Below are 20,707 nucleotides of genomic sequence, written 5' to 3' on the forward strand. Positions count from 1 at the left end.
GCCTTAAAAAGCAGAGAAAAGGCTGCAGCGCTCACAGTAGCAGCGGTGCCTTCTCAAACATCTGAACGTCAGGGGTCCCGGGTGTTGGACCACCACCAATCAGATAGTGATGACCTACAGTTGAAAGAAAAATTATATGAACCCTTTTGAATGACATGGATTTCTGCACAAATTGGTCATAAAATGTGATCTGATCTTCATCTAAGTCACAGCAATAGACAATCAGTCTGCTTAAACTAATAACACACAAATAATTAAATGTTACCATGTTTTTATTGAACACACCATGTAAACATTCACAGTGCAGGTGGAAAAAGTTTGTGAATCCTTGGATTTAATAACCGGTTGAACCTCCTTTGGCAGCAATAACTTCAACCAAACGTATCCTGTAGTTGCAGATCAGACGTGCACAACGGTCAGGAGTAATTCTTGACCATTGCTCTTTACAGAACTGTTTCAGTTCAGCAATATTCTTGGGATGTCTGGTGTGAATCGCTTTCTTGAGGTCACGCCACAGCATCTCAATTGGGTTGAGGTCAGGACTCTGGGCCACTCCAGAAGGCATATTTTCTTCTGTTTAAAGGGCTTCTGTCACCCCCCAAAAGTCAGCTAAAAAATTTTTTTAGGCTAAATAAAATCCTTATACTGCGATTTTTTTTTTTTTTTTTTTTTTTTTATTTTTTTTTTTTATTTCTCTCTCTCTGTTGGCTAGTTTCTTTAACCACTTCAACCCCTCTAGCTGAAACACCCTTAATGACCAGGCCACTTTTTACACTTCTGCACTACACTACTTTCACCGTTTATTGCTCGGTCATGCAACTTGCCACCCAAATGAATTTTACCTCCTTTTCTTCTCACTAATAGAGCTTTCATTTGGTGGTATTTCATTGCTGCTGACACTTTTACTTTTTTTGTTATTAATCAAAATGTAACGATTTTTTCGCAAAAAAATGACATTTTCACTTTCAGTTGTAAAATTTTGCAAAAAAAAACGACATCCATATATAAATTTTTCGCTAAATTTATTGTTCTACATGTCTTTGATAAAAAAAAATGTTTGGGTAAAAAAAAAATGGTTTGGGCAAAAGTTATAGCGTTTACAAACTATGGTACAAAAAATGTGAATTTCCGCTTTTTGAAGCAGCTCTGACTTTCTGAGCACCTGTCATGTTTCCTGAGGTTCTACAATGCCCAGACAGTACAAATGCCCCACAAATGACCCCATTTTGGAAAGTAGACACCCTAAAGTATTCAGTGATGGGCATAGTGAGTTCATAGAACTTTTTATTTTTTGTCACAAGTTAGCGGAAAATTATGATTTATTTTTTATTTTTCTTTCTTACAAAGTCTCATATTCCACTAACTTGTGACAAAAAATAAAAACTTCCATGAACTCACTATGTCCATCATGAAATACCTTGGGGTGTCTTCTTTCCAAAATGGGGTCACTTGTAGTTATACTGCCCTGGCATTTTAGGGGCCCAGATGCGTGAGAAGTAGTTTGAAATCAAAATGTGTAAAAAATGACCTGTGAAATCCTAAAGGTGCTCTTTGGAATGTGTTCCCCTTTGCCCACCTAGGCAGCAAAAAAGTGTCACACATCTGGTATCGCCGTACTCAGGAGAAGTTTGGGAATGTGTTTTGGGGTGTCATTTTACATATACCCATGCTGGGTGAGATAAATATCTTGGCAAAAGACAACTTTTCCCATCTTTTTTTTATACAAAGTTGGCATTTGACCAAGATATTTATCTCACCCAGCATGGGTATATGTAAGATGACACCCCAAAACACATTGCCCAACTTCTCCTGAGTACAGTGATACATGTGTGACACTTTTTTGCAGCCTAGATGCGCAAAGCGGCCCAAATTCCTTTTAGGAGGGCATTTTTAGACATTTGGATCCCAGACTTCTTCTCACGCTTTCGGGCCCCTAAAATGCCAGGGCAGTATAAATACCCCACATGTGACCCCCATTTTGGAAAGAAGACACCCCAAGGTATTCAATGAGGGGCATGGCGAGCTCATAGAATTTTTTTTTTTATTTTTTTTTGGCACAAGTTAGCGGAAATTGATTTTTTTATTTTTTTTTGTATTTTCTCACAAAGTCTCCCTTTTCACTAACTTGGGACAAAAATTTCAATCTTTCATGGACTCAATATGCACCTCAGCGAATACCTTGGGGTGTCTTCTTTCTGAAATGGGGTCACATGTGGGGTATTTATACTGCCCTGACATTTTAGGGGCCCGAAAGCGTGAGAAGAAGTCTGGAATATAAATGTCTAAAAAAATTTACGCATTTGGATTCCGTGAGGGGTATGGTGAGTTCATGTGAGATTTTATTTTTTGACACAAGTTAGTGGACTATGAGACTTTGTAAGAAAAATAAAAATAAAATATCTATTTCCGCTAACTTGTGCCCAAAAAAATGTCTAAATGGAGCCTTACAGGGGGTGATCAATGACAGGGGGGTGATCAGGGAGTCTATATGGGTGATCACCCCCCTGTCATTGATCACTCCCCTGTAAGGCTCCATTCAGATGTCCGTATGTGTTTTGCGGATCCGATCCGTGGATCCGTAAAAATCATACGGACGTCTGAATGGAGCCTTACAGGGGGGTGATCAATGACAGGGGGGTGATCAGGGGTTCATAAGGGGTTAATAAGAGACGGGAGGGGGGGTAGTGTAGTGTAGTGTTTTATGGTACTTTACTGAGCTACCTGTGTCGACCCAAACAAAAGGGACCACCAGAGGACCAGGTAGCAGGTATATTAGACGCTGTTATCAAAACAGCGTCTAATATACCTGTTAGGGGTTAAAAAAATCGCATCCCCAGCCTGCCAGCGAACGATCGCCGCTGGCAGGCTGGAGATCCTGTCTCTTACCTTCCGTTCCTGTGAACGCGCGCGCCTGTGTGCGCGCGTTCACAGGAAGTCTCGGCTCTCGCAAAATGACGCGCCGATGCATCACTCTGCGCAGAGCTGCCGCCTCCGGACCGCGGATCTGTGTTAGGCGGTCCGGAGGCGGTTAAAAACGGCACTTTTATAATATGTAAATTACCTCTCTACCAGCAAGTAGGGAATCTACTTGCTGGTAGCCGCCGCATCCTCCTTTAAAAAAAAGCCCCCTCCTCCTGCTGATTGACAGTGCCCAGGAGCGCTCTCGTCCTCCGACTGGCCCTGTCTGCAATTCAAATCCCGCGCCTGCACCTCATTCGGCGCAGGCGCTCTGAGAGAAGGACGCTCGCTTCCTCAGCACTCCCTCAGTGCGCCTGCACCGATGACGTCACCTCTAAACCCGAAAGAGAAGACGCCCTACTTGCTGGTAGAGAGGTAATTTACATATTATAAAAGTGCCGTTTTTAAAGAAACTAGCCAACAGAAAAGGGTAAGAGCCCTATATATTGAAAAATCGCTGTATAAGGATTTTAATTAGCAAAAAAAAAAAAAAAAAAAAAAAAAAAAGACTTTTGGGGGGTGACAGAAGCCCTTTAAGCCAGTCTGTTGTTGATTTTTACTTCTATGCTTTGGGTCGTTGTCCTGTTGCAACACCCATCTTCTGTTGAGCTTCAGCTGGTGGACAGATTGGCCTTAAGTTCTCCTGCAAAATGTCTTGATAAACTTGGGAATTCATTTTTCCTTCGATGATAGCAATCCGTCCAGGCCCTGACGCAGCAAAGCAGCCCCAAACCCTGATGCCCCCACCACCATACTTCACAGTTGGGATGAGGTTTTGATGTTGGTGTGTTGTGCCTCTTTTTCTCCACACATAGTGTTGTGTGTTTCTTCCAAACAACTCAACTTTGGTTCCATCTGTCCACAGAATATTTTGTCAGTACTATGGTGGAACATCCAGGTGCTCTTGTGCAAACTGTAAACTTGCAGCAATGTTTTTTTTTAGACAGCAGTGGCTTCCTCTGTGGTATCCTCCCATGAAATCCATTTTTGTTTAGTGTTTTATGTATCATAGATTTGCTAACAGGGATGTTAGCATATGCCAGAGACTTTTGTAAGTCTTTAGCTGACACTAGGATTCTTCTTTACCTCATTGAGCAGTCTGCGCTGTGCTCTTGCAGTCATCTTTACAGGACGGCCACTCCTAGGGAGAGTAGCAACAGTGCTGAACCTTCTTCATTTATAGACAATTTGTCTTACCGTGGACTGATGAACAGCAAGGCTTTTAGAGATACTTTTATAACCCTTTCCAGCTTTATGCAAGTCAGCAATTCTTAATTGTAGGTCTTCTGAGAGCTCTTTTGTGCTAAACAACATTCACATCAGGCAATGCTTCTTGTGAAAAGCAAACCCAGAACTGGTGTGTGTTTTTTATAGGGCAGGGCAGCTGTAACCAACACCTCCAATCTCATCTCATTGATTGGACTCCAGTTGGCGGACACCTCACTCCAATTAGCTCTTGGAGATGTCATTAGTCTAGGGGTTCACATACTTTTTCACCTGCACTGTGAAGGTTTGCATGGTGTGTTTAATAAAAACATGGTAACATTTAATTCTTTGTGTGTTATTAGTTTAAGCAGACTGTGATTGTCTATTGTTGTGACTTAGATGAAGATCAGATCACATTTTATGACCAGTGCAGAAATCCATATAATTCCAAAGGGTTCACATACTTTTTCTTGCAACTGTATATAGAAGATAGGTCAACAATTATAAAGTCTTTAAAGCCACTTTAATGCCAACATGTCCAATCCTTGTTTCTTAGGATGAAGACCGGGGTGGACAGTCAGGCTGTTATACAAATGACACAACCATTGTGTCCTGTGTAGAATTCCTCTGCACTTTTGGGAAGGCTGGGAGAGCTGGGTTTTCTCCCAAACTACAAAAACCTACAGATAGTTTAATTGATGGCCTAGTAAAATGCTAGTATGAGTGCTTGAGACTAGATTGTAAGGGCCATTAGTTACGGGAACTGATGTGGGATATCGTTGTAGAATAATGATTGGGAATGCTTTCCGGATAAAGCACCATCCTGTTTGCCCACCGGTAGTCATTCATGTTGACCTGTAACCTTTGCGTCCTGTGCTCGTCCTATGCATTGCACCCCTGTGCATATTGCTAATGTTACTTCCTTTATGGCTAGATAATGTCTGGTTCTCTTTGTCGATCTGCCAGCACTATGTGAGCTGATAACAGACGTGATGTGTTTTCTGTGTGTTGCACATTCAGCATCCATGCCCTTTCTGCAGCACATCTATTTATAGCTCTACCCAGGAGACTAACCATTTAGTAGTAACAGGAGGGGGGCTGAAGAAAATTCTCCCATCTTGCTTTTATTACAAATGCTATTCTTTGCAGCTAGTGTGAGTTTATTCTAGATTATCGTATCCCTCGGCATCTTTAGCTGCATGACTCCTTACTAAAGGCTTAAATATAATGTTCTTTTTTTTGCTGTAGGCTTATTTGTTGAGCCTGTGATTAAATTGTGTTCATACATAGCAGCCAATCAGAGGAGGCAGAGCTGCAGGGGGAGGGGAGCAGAAGCAGCCTGAGCCAATGATGAGGCAGGGGGTGACTACTTCACGCTCCCTGTAGACACTGTAGGCAAACTGTAGTGACAGTTCATAGTTCACAACTCTAATGGAGTTGTGCTAAAAAGCTGCCAAGCAGCACGATCTAGGTAAAATAATTAGCAAGTATCATGCACGTACATGGACGCCAATTGGCAGGAAGGGGTTAAATAGATTTGCTAACATTATTCTAACGCTTGTTCTTAAAATGTGGTGCTCACATAGGCAGATCTTTTTGGACATGCTGGGGTAGATTTACCAACCCTGTCTAGGTTTTAGACCGTGTTGAGGAGATCTTATCAAATTGGTGTAAAGTAGAACTGGCTTAGTTGCCCATAGCAACCAATCAGATTCCACCTTGCATTTTCCATAGGAGCTCTGAAAAATGAAAGGTGGAATCTGGTTGGTTGCTGTGGGCAACTAAGCCAGTTCTCCTTTACACCGGTTTGATAAATCTCCCCCTGTAAATTTATCTAAGTCTAGTCTAAGCTAAAGATGCACCACATATGTAAGGGTGTCTTCACACGTGGCAGAATTAGGTGCAGAAATTTGCCGCAACTGAAAATTAGTATCATTCAGCTAAATGGAGTTGCTTTGGCGGGAAGCACATGGATTTCTGCAAGCCTTAGGCCTCATGCACACGGACGTTGTTTTGGTCCGCATCCGAGCCGCCGTTTTGGCGGCTCGGATGCGGACCCATTCACTTTAATGGGGCCGCAAAAAATGTGGACAGCACCCCGTGTGCTGTCCGCATCTGTTGCTCCATTCCGTGGCCCCGCTAAAAAAATATAACATGTCCTTTTCTTGTCCGCGCTTTGCGGACAAGAATAGGCATTTATATTGAAGGCTGTCCGTGCCATTCCGCAAATTGCGGAACGCGCACAGACTCCATCCGTGTTTTGCGGATCCGCGATTTGTGGACTGCAAAACACACCACGGTTGTGTGCATGAGGCCTTATTTAGATGAATGGAACTGATTTTCAGTAGCAGAAAAGTTGTGCAACAAAGTCTGCCACGTTTGTCGTAACCTATACAAAGGCTGATGCTGTGAGACGTCCGGCCCAATTTTACATTATCTAGTCTATTTTAGTCTATACTTTTGGCTCCTCTTTTGGAGTGCACACATCCCCTTGTTGGACTAGTTGAAAATAGTGTCTAAGACGTTTAATAAATGTGGTGCAAAGTACCCGTGCCAATTTTGTGTGCTAACTGGAATTCTGGCAGATGTAGGTTAGTAAATCTGCCTAAGTGTCACCAGTCCTTTTGAAGAACAGTATATCACTCCTCATAGTCAATGTCAAATCATTAGGATAGATGGATAGACAGATATGAGATAGATGGTGTGGGGGTTTGCCCTGATAGGCAGGTTAGCGGACGCAGTATAGAGGCAAAGACAAGTTTATAACTCAAAAACTTTAGTGTTTATACACAGTATGACAGTTCAATTGCAGTATTTGTGTTCGTGCACACCCAGACAGTTCCAAAAGCAAAAACAGTCACCTTTTATCCTGGGTGTTAATCAACACCTGGTCTGCATAGCACAGGACAGAGCAGTACTCTCGGATTCAGGCCTACAGCCTGGCACTAGGCTCAGATCCCACAGAGATTGCCAGAGCTCCAATATCAGAGAGAGATCATCACCACCACCTGACACTGCTGGCTGTTTTTTATAGGCCGCTTAAAACCGGGCCTGGAATGTGGGGAGTAGTCACCCACCCAGCACTTTGACTACTCCCAGTAAGAGCCGTCCTGGATCAGCTATTTACAGCCATACTAGATAGCAAGGTGTTAAACAGCAACTACTGCTGACACATAAAAACTGGCTCTTACTCGACCGAGGCCAGGAACCTCGGTGACACGTACCTATCATCCACGATGATTCATTGTACCTTCTTACAATAGATAGATAGATAATAGCTAGATAGATACAGTACAGATCAAAAGTTTGGACACGCCTCATTCAAAGAGTTTTCTTTATTTTCATGACTATGAAAATTGTAGATTCACACTGAAGGCATCAAAACTATGAATTAACACATGTGGAATTATATACATAACAAAAAAGTGTGAAACAACTGAAAATATGTCATATTCTAGGTTCTTCAAAGTAGCCACCTTTTGCTTTGATTACTGCTCTGCACACTCTTGGCATTCTTTTGATGGAGCTTCAAGAGGTAGTCATCTGAAATGGTTTTCACTTCACAGGTGTGCCCTGTCAGGTTTAATAAGTGGGATGTCTTGCCTTATAAATGGGACCATCAGTTGCGTTGTGGAGAAGCCAGGTGGATACACAGCTGATAGTCCTACTGAATAGACTGTTAGAATTCGTATTATGGCAAGAAAAAAGCAGCTAAGTAAAGAAAAACGAGTGGCCATCATTACTTTAAGAAATGAAGGTCAGTCAGTCCGAAAAATTGGGAAAACTTTGAAAGTGTCCCCAAGTGCAGTCACAAAAACCATCAAGCGCTACAAAGAAACTGGCTCACATGCGGACCGCCCCAGGAAAGGAAGACCAAGAGTCACCTCTGCTGCGGAGGATAAGTTCATCCGAGTCACCAGCCTCAGAAATCGCAGGTTAACAGTAGCTCAGATTAGAGACCAGGTCAATGCCACACAGAGTTCTAGCAGCAGACACATCTCTAGAACAACTGTTAAGAGGAGACTGTGTGAATCAGGCCTTCATGGTAGAATATCTGCTAGGAAACCACTGCTAAGGACAGGCAACAAGCAGAAGAGACTTGTTTGGGCTAAAGAACACAAGGAATGGACATTAGACCAGTGGAAATCTGTGCTTTGGTCTGATGAGTCCAAATTTGAGATCTTTGCTTCCAACCACCGTGTCTTTGTGCGATGCAGAAAAGGTGAACGGATGGACTCTACATGCCTGGTTCCCACCGTGAAGTATGGAAGAGGAGGTGTGATGGTGTGGGGGTGCTTTGCTGGTGACACTGTTGGGGATTTATTCAAAATTGAAGGCATACTAAACCAGCATGGCTACCACAGCATCTTGCAGCAGCATGCTATTCCATCCGGTTTGCATTTAGTTGGACCATCATTTATTTTCCAACAGGACAATGACCCCAAACACACCTCCAGGCTGTGTAAGGGCTATTTGACCATGAAGGAGAGTGATGGGGTGCTGCGCCAGATGACCTGGCCTCCACAGTCACCGGACCTGAACCCAATCGAGATGGTTTGGGGTGAGCTGGACCGCAGAGTGAAGGCAAAAGGGCCAACAAGTGCTAAGCATCTCTGGGAACTCCTTCAAGACTGTTGGAAGACCATTTCAGGTGACTACCTCTTGAAGCTCATCAAGAGAATGCCAAGAGTGTGCAAAGCAGTAATCAAAGCAAAAGGTGGCTACTTTGAAGAACCTAGAATATGACATATTTTCAGTTGTTTCACACTTTTTTTTGTTATGTATATAATTCCACATGTGTTAATTCATAGTTTTGATGTCTTCAGTGTGAATCTACAATTTTCATAGTCATGAAAATAAAGAAAACTCTTTGAATGAGAAGGTGTGTCCAAACTTTTGGTCTGTACTGTTGATAAAAAGAAAAAAATCCATGGCACTTCCAATAAGTAAAGAAATGTGTATCCTTTATTCACCCGTGCAACGTTTCAGTCCGCTTTCTGGGGCCGTTTTCAAGGCTTGAGAACGGTCCCTGTAAGCGGACTGAAATGTTGCACGGGTGAATAAGGACTTCACATTTCTTTACTTATTGGAAGTGCCATGGATTTTTTTCTTTTTATTGACTGTTTGATGTTTGGTCACATCTTGACTACTGGCACTACTTTTTTCTTATTGTTGATTGTGCCGCCCTGAAATTTCCTTTGCTAGATAGATAGACTGTAGATGGATAGATAGACTATAGATAGATAATGGGTAGATTATTAAACTGTAGATGAATATATATCTACAAACCGGATTCCAAAAAAGTTGGGACACTATACAAATCGTGAATAAAAACTGAATGCAATGATGTGGAGGTGCCAACTTCTAATATTTTATTCAGAATAGAACATAAATCACGGAACAAAAGTTTAAACTGGGAAAATGTACCATTTTAAGGGAAAAATATGTTGAATCAGAATTTCATGGTGTCAACAAATCCCCAAAAAGTTGGGACAAGGCCATTTTCACCACTGTGTGGCATCTCCCCTTCTTACAACACTCAACAGACGTCTGGGGACCGAGGAGACCAGTTTCTCAAGTTTAGAAATAGGAATGCTCTCCCATTCTTGTCTAATACAGGCCTCTAACTGTTCAATCGTCTTGGGCCTTCTTTGTTGCACCTTCCTCTTTATGATGCACCAAATGTTCTCTATAGGTGAAAGATCTGGACTGCAGACTGGCCATTTCAGTACCTGGATCCTTCTCCTACGCAGCCATGATGTTGTGATTGATGCAGAATATGGTCTGGCATTATCTTGTTGAAAAATGCAGGGTCTTCCCTGAAAGAGATGACGTCTGGATGGGAGCATATGTTGTTCTAGAACCTGAATATATTTCTCTGCATTGATGGTGCCTTTCCAGACATGCAAGCTGCCCATGCCACACGCACTCATGCAACCCCATACCATCAGAGATGCAGGCTTCTGAACTGAGCATTGATAACAACTTGGGTTGTCCTTGTCCTCTTTGGTCCGGATGACATGGCGTCCCAGATTTCCAAAAAGAACTTCGAATCGTGACTCGTCTGACCACAGAAGAGTCTTCCATTTTGCCACACTCCATTTTAAATGATCCCTGGCCCAGTGAAAACGCCTGAGCTTGTGGATCTTGCTTAGAAATGGCTTCTTCTTTGCACTGTAGAGTTTCAGCTGGCAACGGCGGATGGCACGGTGGATTGTGTTCACTGACAATGGTTTCTGGAAGTATTCCTGAGCCCATTCTGTGATTTCCTTTACAGTAGCATTCCTGTTTGTGCTGCAGTGTCGTTTAAGGGCCCGGAGATCACGGGCATCCAGTATGGTTTTACGGCCTTGACCCTTACGCACAGAGATTGTTCCAGATTCTCTGAATCTTCGGATGATGTTATGCACAGTTGATGATAGATGCAAAGTCTTTGCAATTTTTCGCTGGGTAACACCTTTCTGATATTGCTCCACTATCTTTCTGCGCAACATTGTGGGAATTGGTGATCCTCTACCCATCTTGGCTTCTGAGAGACACTACCACTCTGAGAAGCTCTTTTTATACCCAATCATGTTGCCAATTGACCTAATTAGTGTTAATTGGTCTTCCAGCTCTTCGTTATGCTCAAATTTACTTTTTCCAGCCTCTTATTGCTACTTGTCCCAACCTTTTTGGGATTTGTTGACACCGTGAAAATTTGAATCAACGTATTTTTCCTTTTTAAAATGATACATTTACTCCGATTAAACGTTTGATCTGTCATCTACGTTCTATTACAAATAAAATATTGACATTTGCCATCTCCACATCATTGCATTCAATTTTTATTCACAATTTTAGTGTCCCAACTTTTTTGGAATCTGGTTTGTAAATATTTAGACGGTAGATAGATAGACCATAGATTGATAGACAGATAAATAGATAGATGACAGAGTGTAGGCAGATAGATAAATATATAGAGTGTAGATATTAGATAGATGTTAGACGGATATATATTCAGTATATATAATATGATCATATAGAAAAATAGAAAGTAGCAGCACCAACTAGTCCGAGACACGCAGGGTGCTAATCCTCAGGCATTCAGCTCCATTGTCATGTTTAACCAGGCAGAAGAAATGGCAGCACTCCCAAAATAGATTAAAAAATAAATTTAGTCAGCAGCAGCAACATATATGTAGGGCTCCTGGACCCTTTGTCAAGCAATTGAGATATATTATACACACACACACAGATATGAAAGTAGAGGGTGACTTCTGTCTGGGTGGTGAAATGTGTATTTTTGCTCATACCGTTCTGGGAGGATTTTGTGCCTGCACTGTCTGGCAGTACAATCTGCTGGCTTGTCTCTAGGGTAGAATATAGATTGGGGATTGTATATACTATAATTTAATGTCTTCTATATAAAATGCTTTTACACGTCTTTAGTCGCATACAGTTGGAGTGCTGTAGTGTCGAGTATTTACTTTTAGCATTTTTTGGATAAAGGCACGCATGTACTAGTGCTGGTGATGGTACTTGGTACGATGTGTGTTCTAGTCTTGGAAACTTGAAACTCCTGTTCAATTTAAGCAATGGAGGTGCCTATAACTTGTCATATGAGGGCGCATATAATCACTAAACTGTTCATATAAACTTGCCAAGATCAACATGTACTTTTTTTATTCCGCTAGTTGAAGAGATTTTATACATTTTCTTAAAATCCTAGATGATGGGATGGGTTTTAGCAAAGAATTCTTACCGAGAGTACTGAAGATGCCTGCCCAGAGTTACTTTGTTTTGAGTGGGGGCCATTGTGTGATCACTTTGGGATTTTCTCACTTCCTCTGCATTCAGGCTGGTATCATCTGGTGAACTGGTACAGCTCCCTATTGTTTTTAAAGGGGTTGTGGCAAGGATAGGGGATAACTAACTTATCACTGGGGGTTTAACCACTGGGATCCCCACAATACCAAGAAAAGGGGTTCTGTTCCACCAATCTGATGGAGCAGCAGGTCAATGTTGTTCCATTCATTCTCTATGGGACTGATGGAAATAGCCGAGCGCGGTATATGGCTGTCTCTGGCAGTTCCATAGGGAATGAATAGAGTGGTATGGCGCATGCCAAACATGCCACTTTATCAGATCAAAGGAGCGAGACGCCCTTTAATGGGATCACTGGGGATTCCAGTGGTTGGGCCCCCAGCAGTTAGTTACTTATCCCCTATCTACAGGATCATTTGCAAACTTGGCACAACCCATTTAAAGGTGTATTTACTAGGTAGAGTCTTCTTGGATTTATGTGGCCGATTTAAATGTGTACATATCACAGATTTACGAGTGGATTTAATTCCATTCAATGCGGCTAATCCGAATGTAGTCACCAAACTCTAAATCCTCCTGTATTATGCTGCTGAAATCCACATAAAAGATGCGAACATGTCCTAATGTGGTCAGCTATGGACACCGCCGGGACAAGGTATTTCAGTACTCTAGGTGGAGTAGGCAAATTGCTCCCCTCTCCCCCTGAATCAATTTAAAGTGACCTTACTTTCTAATAAAGAGATTAAAACACATTTTAAAAGAAGCAGTCAAGGGCAGATCCAGTGACTTTAAGGTGTTTACTTTCCTTTTCTTCTCCATTTGGTTCAGACCATCACGTGAAGACGTCTTTGGTCATGGATGTGCAGCTCCCTCTGCCAAATAAGAAGACACCAGTATTACAATATGGCACATGGTAGATGTGGGACTGTTACAGATTTTGCAAATCAGGCGCCAAATTTATATAGTTGTCAGATCAGCCCCCAAATTTATGCAGACCACGGTCATACTGTTTAGCATTAAAAAACAAACAAAAAAAACCATCTCACACCCATTCCCCGCCGTAATCTGTGATGCAGTCCACTGACTTGTGGCCTGAGCACGTCCCAGTGCAGGTGGTCCAGATGACATCACCGACCTGTGCAGGGTTTAGCTCAAGACGTGATCTCTTGCCTGAGGCTGAGCACCTACAGATGTGGCCCTCATTGCGCCCCCCTACGGGTAGAAAGTTGATGCTCTAGGCGGCCACTTGCCCTTAACTACTTGTCATCCTGGCCTTCCCTGTGCACAGTTGTGTCAAACAACCAGCTTGCATTGTGGCGGTCTTGAGCTGCTCCAGCACATACACTGAAATGTCAGATGCTTAGGTCCATAATACAGTATTTTGTGGTCAGTGTAGGTCACACTTTTATTTATCGTTACATGGAAAATGAAACCTATTTGTGTAGATTGAGCAATGGGAAGAGTAAATCAGGATGCCAAAGGGACACAAATGCCAAGATTCCAGTGTAGTACAGCATGAAGAATTGAATGCAAGTCTGTAGTGAGGAGGTCACATCTTGGCCAGCAATATTTCGGCTCCATCTCCTACAACTATTCCTACACACACCTGAAATGCAGTCACTAAATATCATCCAGACTATTATTACATACAGAAAAGCGACAAAGTGCATATCTGACATTATCAAGGGAATTTTGTGTATAAATTACTGTGAACATTTTTAGACCAGATGCTGCTATTTACTTTTTTTCTTCACACAGACCACTATACATAGAAAATATACAAAGAAGGAAATAAATCATTGGAATTCCAACTTTATTATAGATTCATGAGGGTAAAGATTCTTTTTTTTGGGGTTAAACTTGTAATTTATTCATTAAAATTTCTGTTCGTTCTGGGCATATGAAACCAGTGGGTGGTCCTAATCAGTGATTGATGGTTCTCTATGTATACAAAGTCATAGAGGGAAGGCTGCCAGTCACTGCTTAGGAATCCCCACTGGACTCTTTAATTTAAAGGAATATTTTCCCATACATTTTTACATCAAAATGCTCAGCTCATCCTGCTCTGTTCCATACTACTTACAGATAGGACTGTATCTACAACATGACAGGTACCCTTGAATACATTTTCTTTAGAATGTATGGCAGCCTGTACACTTACACTCAGACTTCCATTAAATGAGTTGTCCGGGTTCAGAGATGAACCCGGACATATCCCCATTTTCACCCAGCCAGCCCCCCCTGACTTGTGCATCGGAGCAGTTCATGCTCCGATGCGCTCCTTTGCCCTGCGCTAAATTGCGCAGGGCAAAGGCATTTTGTGGAGTCGGTGACGTACCGGGCTCTCCATAGGGCTGCCAGGTGGAGGCTTCTGCCCAGCAGTGAGCCCGGTGATGTGGCGGGCTTTAGCGCTGCCCTAGCTGTGAAATGGCTAAGGCAGCGCTAAAGCCCGCCCATCAGAGCCGGTGACATCACCGAGCACACTGCTGGGCGGTGTGTTATTGTAAATAAAACAGCCCTTGCCTTGCATGATCCAGCGCAATGCACAGGAGAGATTCGGAGCATGAAATGCTGCGATGCTAACATCAGGGAAGCTGCCTGGGTGAAATAATGGCTATGTACAAAGCTCTGAACCCGAACAACCCCTTTTAACTTTCTCTGTGTTCCAATTCTATCTTTAGAAATTAAGATGATAGGTTGGGACCAGAACTGTGGACTCGGTAAGCCAGAGCTCTTACTCCTTTTTTATCACACTCCAACTCCTTCATAAATGGCTATTGATTTAGTAATACATTAACTATAGTAAATTGGTAACATCAGGCTCTTTCTTACTATTTATTGGAATAGAATTTCTGAATTCTATTCCTACAATTTTCTGAGTTCCTCTAAGTAAATATATCATGCACTATGCAGTTAATAACTGGAAAGCACTGTTATACACTCAATAATTGTAAGAAATCTAGGAATATGTCGTCAGAAAAAGTTAGAAAAGCTTTATATGTATGTCCTGGAAATGCAGAGAATCGTGTGCAAGTCTAAATGGGAATAAAAGAAACATTTAAAAAGTGAAGCTGCAATATTTAATGGTTGACTGGGAATAACATTTCACAGGTGCTCGCAGCCTGTCTCCATTATGGGAATATTCATATATATCTACTAAGGTGAGAACTGATTATCTATCACCACTAGAACACACTGTTTATCACTGCTTATAGTATAAGGACAGGAGAGAACACAGGAGAAATGAGAACTGATTATATATCACCACTAGAACACCCTGCTTATCACAGTTTACAGTATAAGGACAGGAGAGGTGAGAACTGATTTTCTATCACCACTAGAACACACCGTTTATCACTGCTTATAGTATAAGGACAGGAGAGATGAGAACTGATTATCTATCACCACTAGAACACACTGTTTATCACTACTTATAGTATAAGGACAGGAGAGACACAGGAGAGATGAGAACTGATTTTCTATCACCACTAGAACACCCTGTTTATCTGTTGATTTATAGTATAAGGACAGGAGAGAACACAGGGGAGGTGAGAACTGATGTTTTCGATCACAACTAGAACACCCTGCTTATTACTTGTTGAAAAATGAGGGCTTTAAATTGATAGAACATAAAATTATATTTATAATTAACAAATCTAAACTTTTCAAAATGTATTATAAAGTTAATTAGTTAACTCCACAACAGTGGTTGGGACTGCCAAGTGTGTGGTTTTTGATGCAGGTTTTGGAGCCAAAACGAGAAATCAGTCCAACAATAGGGATTATGTTCCCCGTTTCTTTTAAAGAGGATCTGTCAACAGGATCTTTAGGGCTTCAGTAGCCAGCCCCATGGTGTACCTCTGCTCCTTTCCTTTCAAATGCCGAACATACAAACTGTGGTACATATACTCCATTACAGCACTATTCAAGAGGACAACGATGATGCCTGGCCTGTCAGTCAAGAGAGACGGGCATGGCAAATGCTGGAAATCGAAGATGCTGAGGTGCAAAAAAACATTCCCCCCCCCCACTTCTTACACAAAGCAGCAGATTTTGATCTTGCAGAGATATATATATATATATATATATATATATATATATATATATATATATTTTTTTTTTTTATTAGCACATTACGTGCAAATGTTTCAATAATACAGAGATAAAGAAGAAAAACAAAGTGATACAGCATAGTTTGTACACAGTGCACAGTGGAGCATTGAGATGTAAAAAAGGCACAGAGACCGCATACAGCAGTACAAATACCATGACTATGTCTAATAATGTATCTAAAAAAACTGAGGACACGGGATAAGACAGAACACAAAGGGAAAGGGACGGATGGGGGGAAGATAAGAACAGGAATGATGGAGGGGGGTCCTTAGGGGGATGTCGAGTAGCTATCCCATGGAAGCCAGATCGCTTGGAACTGTTCCACAGTGTTGTTAAGGAACGACAGATATAGATTTTAATGACCAGGATGAACCGTACCGGGCAGTACGCCTGGTTTAATAGGGTTGATCCACCTGTCCTTTTTTAAATTCCTTTCTCGATTTGGTTTACAAAAAAAGTCTAACTAAAATATTCAGTTCCCAGTCACATGACCACCTTCACATAGATTCACATTGCTGAGATGCTTTGGATAATCCGCTCCAGAGGCCGATTAGCTGAATATTGTTGAGATGCATATCATGTGTTTAGTTATCCAATGTAAAAGTCCCCATTATAGTTGCCATTTCAGACAGCAGTCCTAAAACGAATGATGTAATCGTATTATCTCCTTTAATTACACTTTGTTTGTTTTTTGTTTGTTTTTTGGTGGGGGTTAGAACTTTATGATCATGTGAGTATGAATTTTGGAATGCTGGGCTTAGTCTTGATATCAGCTTTTACGGGATAAAATAGTAAACCATACTGTGTAGACGAGGTATTCTGAAATGTATTGGGTTTCAGTCGTGAATTGAAGCATTACACAAAGTGATACACAGCTACAGGTACTAGGTAAAATAATAGACTGCATTCCTGTAAATGATATACCCAAAGACTTTGACAAGCCGTCTTAGCAAAATAGTCAGTTATGATTGCCTTTAATAATCATCATCATCATAGTCTTATAATATGGCCTTTGCAGAAAACCGTGGATGAAGATGTCATAAAGCAGCGGGGCAGGCGAAGTTCTAAGGATCATGTAATTGCCCATTACCATTGATTCATCCGGGAGAGCCATCAGTTGCAGTGTAAAACCAATTTGTTAAACAGCTTGAAGGTAGCATGTAGGCCTGAAAAGACTATTCCAAGGGGGAGGGGCTCTTTGGAGTTTTTTGGGGGGAAATGTGCTTCGATTTCAAATTCTGTATAAAAGAAAAGCTCAGAGGTAGTGGCTCTATGCATTTAGTCAGGTTAGTGATCTTTCTTTGTGTGATTTCTTTTAAAAGCTTTTTATTATTGGTTCTTGTATGATTTGTAGACAGTATGTAACACAGGGATCCGCAGCCTTCGGCACTCTAGCTGCTGTGAAACTACAACTCCCAACAGGGAAACTCAGCTGTTCTTTGAACTTCCATAGAGGTGAATGAAACATTCCGGTAGATTTATTATTTCACTTACTGTATGAAGAGAAGCGAGGGCCTCGGATCTGGGAGTGTGAAAAACTGGGCTGCGGTCAGATTATTCTTTTTTTTTTTTCAAAGATGAAAAATTCATGTGAAGTTCACTGTATATCTGCAGTAAAAGTGCAAAAATTTACAATTTTCTGGGTCTTTTGATATAGTGGAATCTGTCAGCTCCGAAACACCCTCCCAACTAGAGTAAGCGGTATATAAGTGACGCTGAGTCCGATGATGTCATTTTGTGTTCCGACACTGTTCACCGTCCAAACCAGCAGTAAAATGCATTGAGAGGACTCCTGTACTCCTGCACATGATGGAGGAGTCCTGACAGTGCATTTTACTGCCGCTTTGTGGGAGAACAGTGCTGGAATAGAAGTTAGTATGAAGATAAATGACATAATCGGACTTGGCGTCACTTACATTATACACCGCTTTGGGGGTCGTTTTGGAGCTGGCAGATTCCCTTTAAGTGGCAAAGAGCAGACCATTTCTGGCATAAAGAACCCCACCACTGAGCCATCCCACTTTATTTCTATGGGAAAGATCAAAACCGAAAAAGAGCTAGAGCTGCACATTCTTTTGCTGTGGGGCTCATGCTAATTTTTTCCTACACCAGAAAAGTGCCTGTACTCATTGCTGAATTCCCTGAATACATGCAGACTTGTATACATTCACTTATCTGTGTACAGTAAAAGTGCAATAATTCAGCTTTTTCTAGGCTTGTGGATTATGGGAAATTCTGATTTCTAGAATTTGTCACTTCAATAAGCAGAACCGGTTTTCAGATTCTAGACCAGGGATCAGCAACCTCTGGCACTCTAAGCTGTGGTGAAACCTCAATTACCAGCATGCTCCTTTCACTTCGATGGGAGTCCTGACAACCGTCAAGCAAGTGTGCATGCTGGAAGTAGTAGTTTCACCACGGCATGAGTGCCGGAGGTTGCTGATCCCTTCATGTAGACATAGATCAACAGTCGTGATCTTCGCTCTCATTTTCCGTCAGTTTGTTTAGAAGGCTGTCAAACATGGCAATGATCTTGGGCTTGGGGGTACTTAGGTACTTGATGTCCGATAAAGAAACTTAAGAGAATGCATGGTGTACAAAATACATTGGCTCTATATCCAGAATAATAATATTCATATGGATAAAGCCTCGGATGCCTTCTGCATGTGAATATTAATCCTCAGTAAATATGAATAGCTTCCTTCAAATGACTCTCTTCCTAAGTTGGGTGAGCAGTCGGCCCATTAGTCATTAAGCATTAGCCTTTAAATGCGCCTACTTCAGAGGTGGCAGGAATCATTGTGACTGGAGCCGTTACTAGGTACAGTAGCTGGTTGACGCTTTTTACTAGGTTTCTTGGAAAGTCAATCTGAACAAACGCGGGGTTGATTTTGGTGATGTACTGTTTGTATTGGTATGTAGAAGGATGTCTTTTAGGAAATGTTTACCTTTTTTTTATATCCTACTGTATGTACTATTATATGCAGGGCTACACAGCTATGAATCCAATATCTATATGTACATTTGTTCTGTTTTTGACATGCAGCACAGATACTTTGTTTTGCAGTGATGCCGGACCCAGCAGAAGCCCTCTAGAGGCCTCACATGACATGGGCAGCACTGAAATCCTTGAAAAGGGAAGCACTGAAAACCTCAGCAATGGGACCAATAGTAACGTACAAGCTGCTAAACGTTTGGCCAAACGCCTCTACCAGCTGGATGGATTTAAACGCTCTGATGTTGCAAAGCATTTAGGGAAAAAGTACGTATAAAAAGACGGACATGCAACGGACTGCAATATTCTTCCCTAGCTATATAGCTTAAAGGCTATGTACACCTTTGGGGGAATATTTTTTTATTCCGAAGGTGTACATAGCCTTTAACAAACTACCAACATGAATTAGTTTATACTTGGCAAGCAGCATCTGTTATGTAGATTCACATGCTGAAGCTTTAGTATCATTGAGCGGATGTCATTGTATTAATTCCTGTCTGTTCAGTGTGAGATCTCATCACAGTTCCACTCAGATTTTTAAAAAAAATATCCTTTTTTATTAGAATTAAGCCTCTGTTACACGACCGTATGTCTGTTTTAATTTTTCTGCGGCCCGTTTTTCCTGGATCAGTTTTTTTCAGTAGTGGTTCCGTTCCGTTTTTCCTTATGGCATATACAGTAATTACATAGAAAAAATTGGGCTGGGCATAACATTTTCAATAGATGGTTCCGCAAAAACGGAACGGATACAGAAGACATACGGAGTACATTCCGTATGTGTCCCGTTTTTTGGTGGACCCATTGACTTGAATGGAGCCACGGAACATGATTTGCGAGCAATAATAGGACATGTTCTAACTTTCAATGGAACGGAACATTCCCTTTTTTTTTTTTTTTTTCCCCGTAAACCATTGAAATGAATTGTTCCATATACGGAACGCAAAAAAACGTTTGTGTGAACGAGCCCTTAGACAAATAAGGTATGCTGGCATGTTGTTTGCATATTTTGATGCTTTTTCTGCTCTCAAAGGGCATCTGTCACCATGGTGAACTCCATTACAGAGGCATACTACCTGGTATACCAGTATATTTAAACTTGAAGCACCAAGGAGCTGACCTTGCTTCTCGGAGCTCCGCTTCAACTCCACCTCCCCCTGTTGCCAATCCTCCTGTGAGTGCGAGTGACAGGGAAAGGCATCCTCACTGATCACCGATCTGGTCATGAAATCTCGTGCATGCGTCAGTGGCAGTACCATTGGTGCATGTGCAGTTAACATCTCACAGCGGGGATGACTGCTCTGAGATCTTCAGTGTGAGATTTCAGGGCCATGGATCAGAGTACTGAGGATGCCTGGTGTCTACGGGTGGTCATTACTGGACAGTAGGTCAGTCATACCACTCAGATCCTCTTGTACATGTGTAGGCTGGACACCTTAGGTGCACATTCTATAAAGTGGCCTGTTTAACCAACCAAGATCAGAAGACATAAGGGGACAAATTTACTAATGTGCCTAGGCCTGGTCATAACATTTTTCTCTGGTTCATAATGTCACATAAAATTTTAGACGCATATATAAGAGGTTATATTTCACATCTGAGCCAGGAGAAATTGTACTGCTCTGAGTCAAG

The 20,707-nt window shown here is 41.7% G+C and overlaps 1 protein-coding gene across 4 annotated transcripts in view; it reads left to right on the top strand.

Moving 5' to 3' along the window:
• The window catches only part of PSD3 (pleckstrin and Sec7 domain containing 3), a 693,256-nt gene that overhangs the window by 354,849 nt on the left and 317,700 nt on the right, over positions 1-20,707 (top strand). For all 4 annotated transcript variants that reach the window (XM_044305119.1, XM_044305127.1, XM_044305137.1 and 1 more), the window contains one exon: positions 19,151-19,345. In XM_044305119.1, the coding sequence (XP_044161054.1) occupies positions 19,151-19,345 (195 nt within the window). The remainder of the gene's footprint in view (positions 1-19,150; positions 19,346-20,707) is intronic.

The sequence above is a fragment of the Bufo gargarizans genome, chromosome 1, assembly GCF_014858855.1.
Source record: "Bufo gargarizans isolate SCDJY-AF-19 chromosome 1, ASM1485885v1, whole genome shotgun sequence".
In the NCBI taxonomy this organism is placed as follows: Eukaryota; Metazoa; Chordata; class Amphibia; order Anura; family Bufonidae; genus Bufo; species Bufo gargarizans.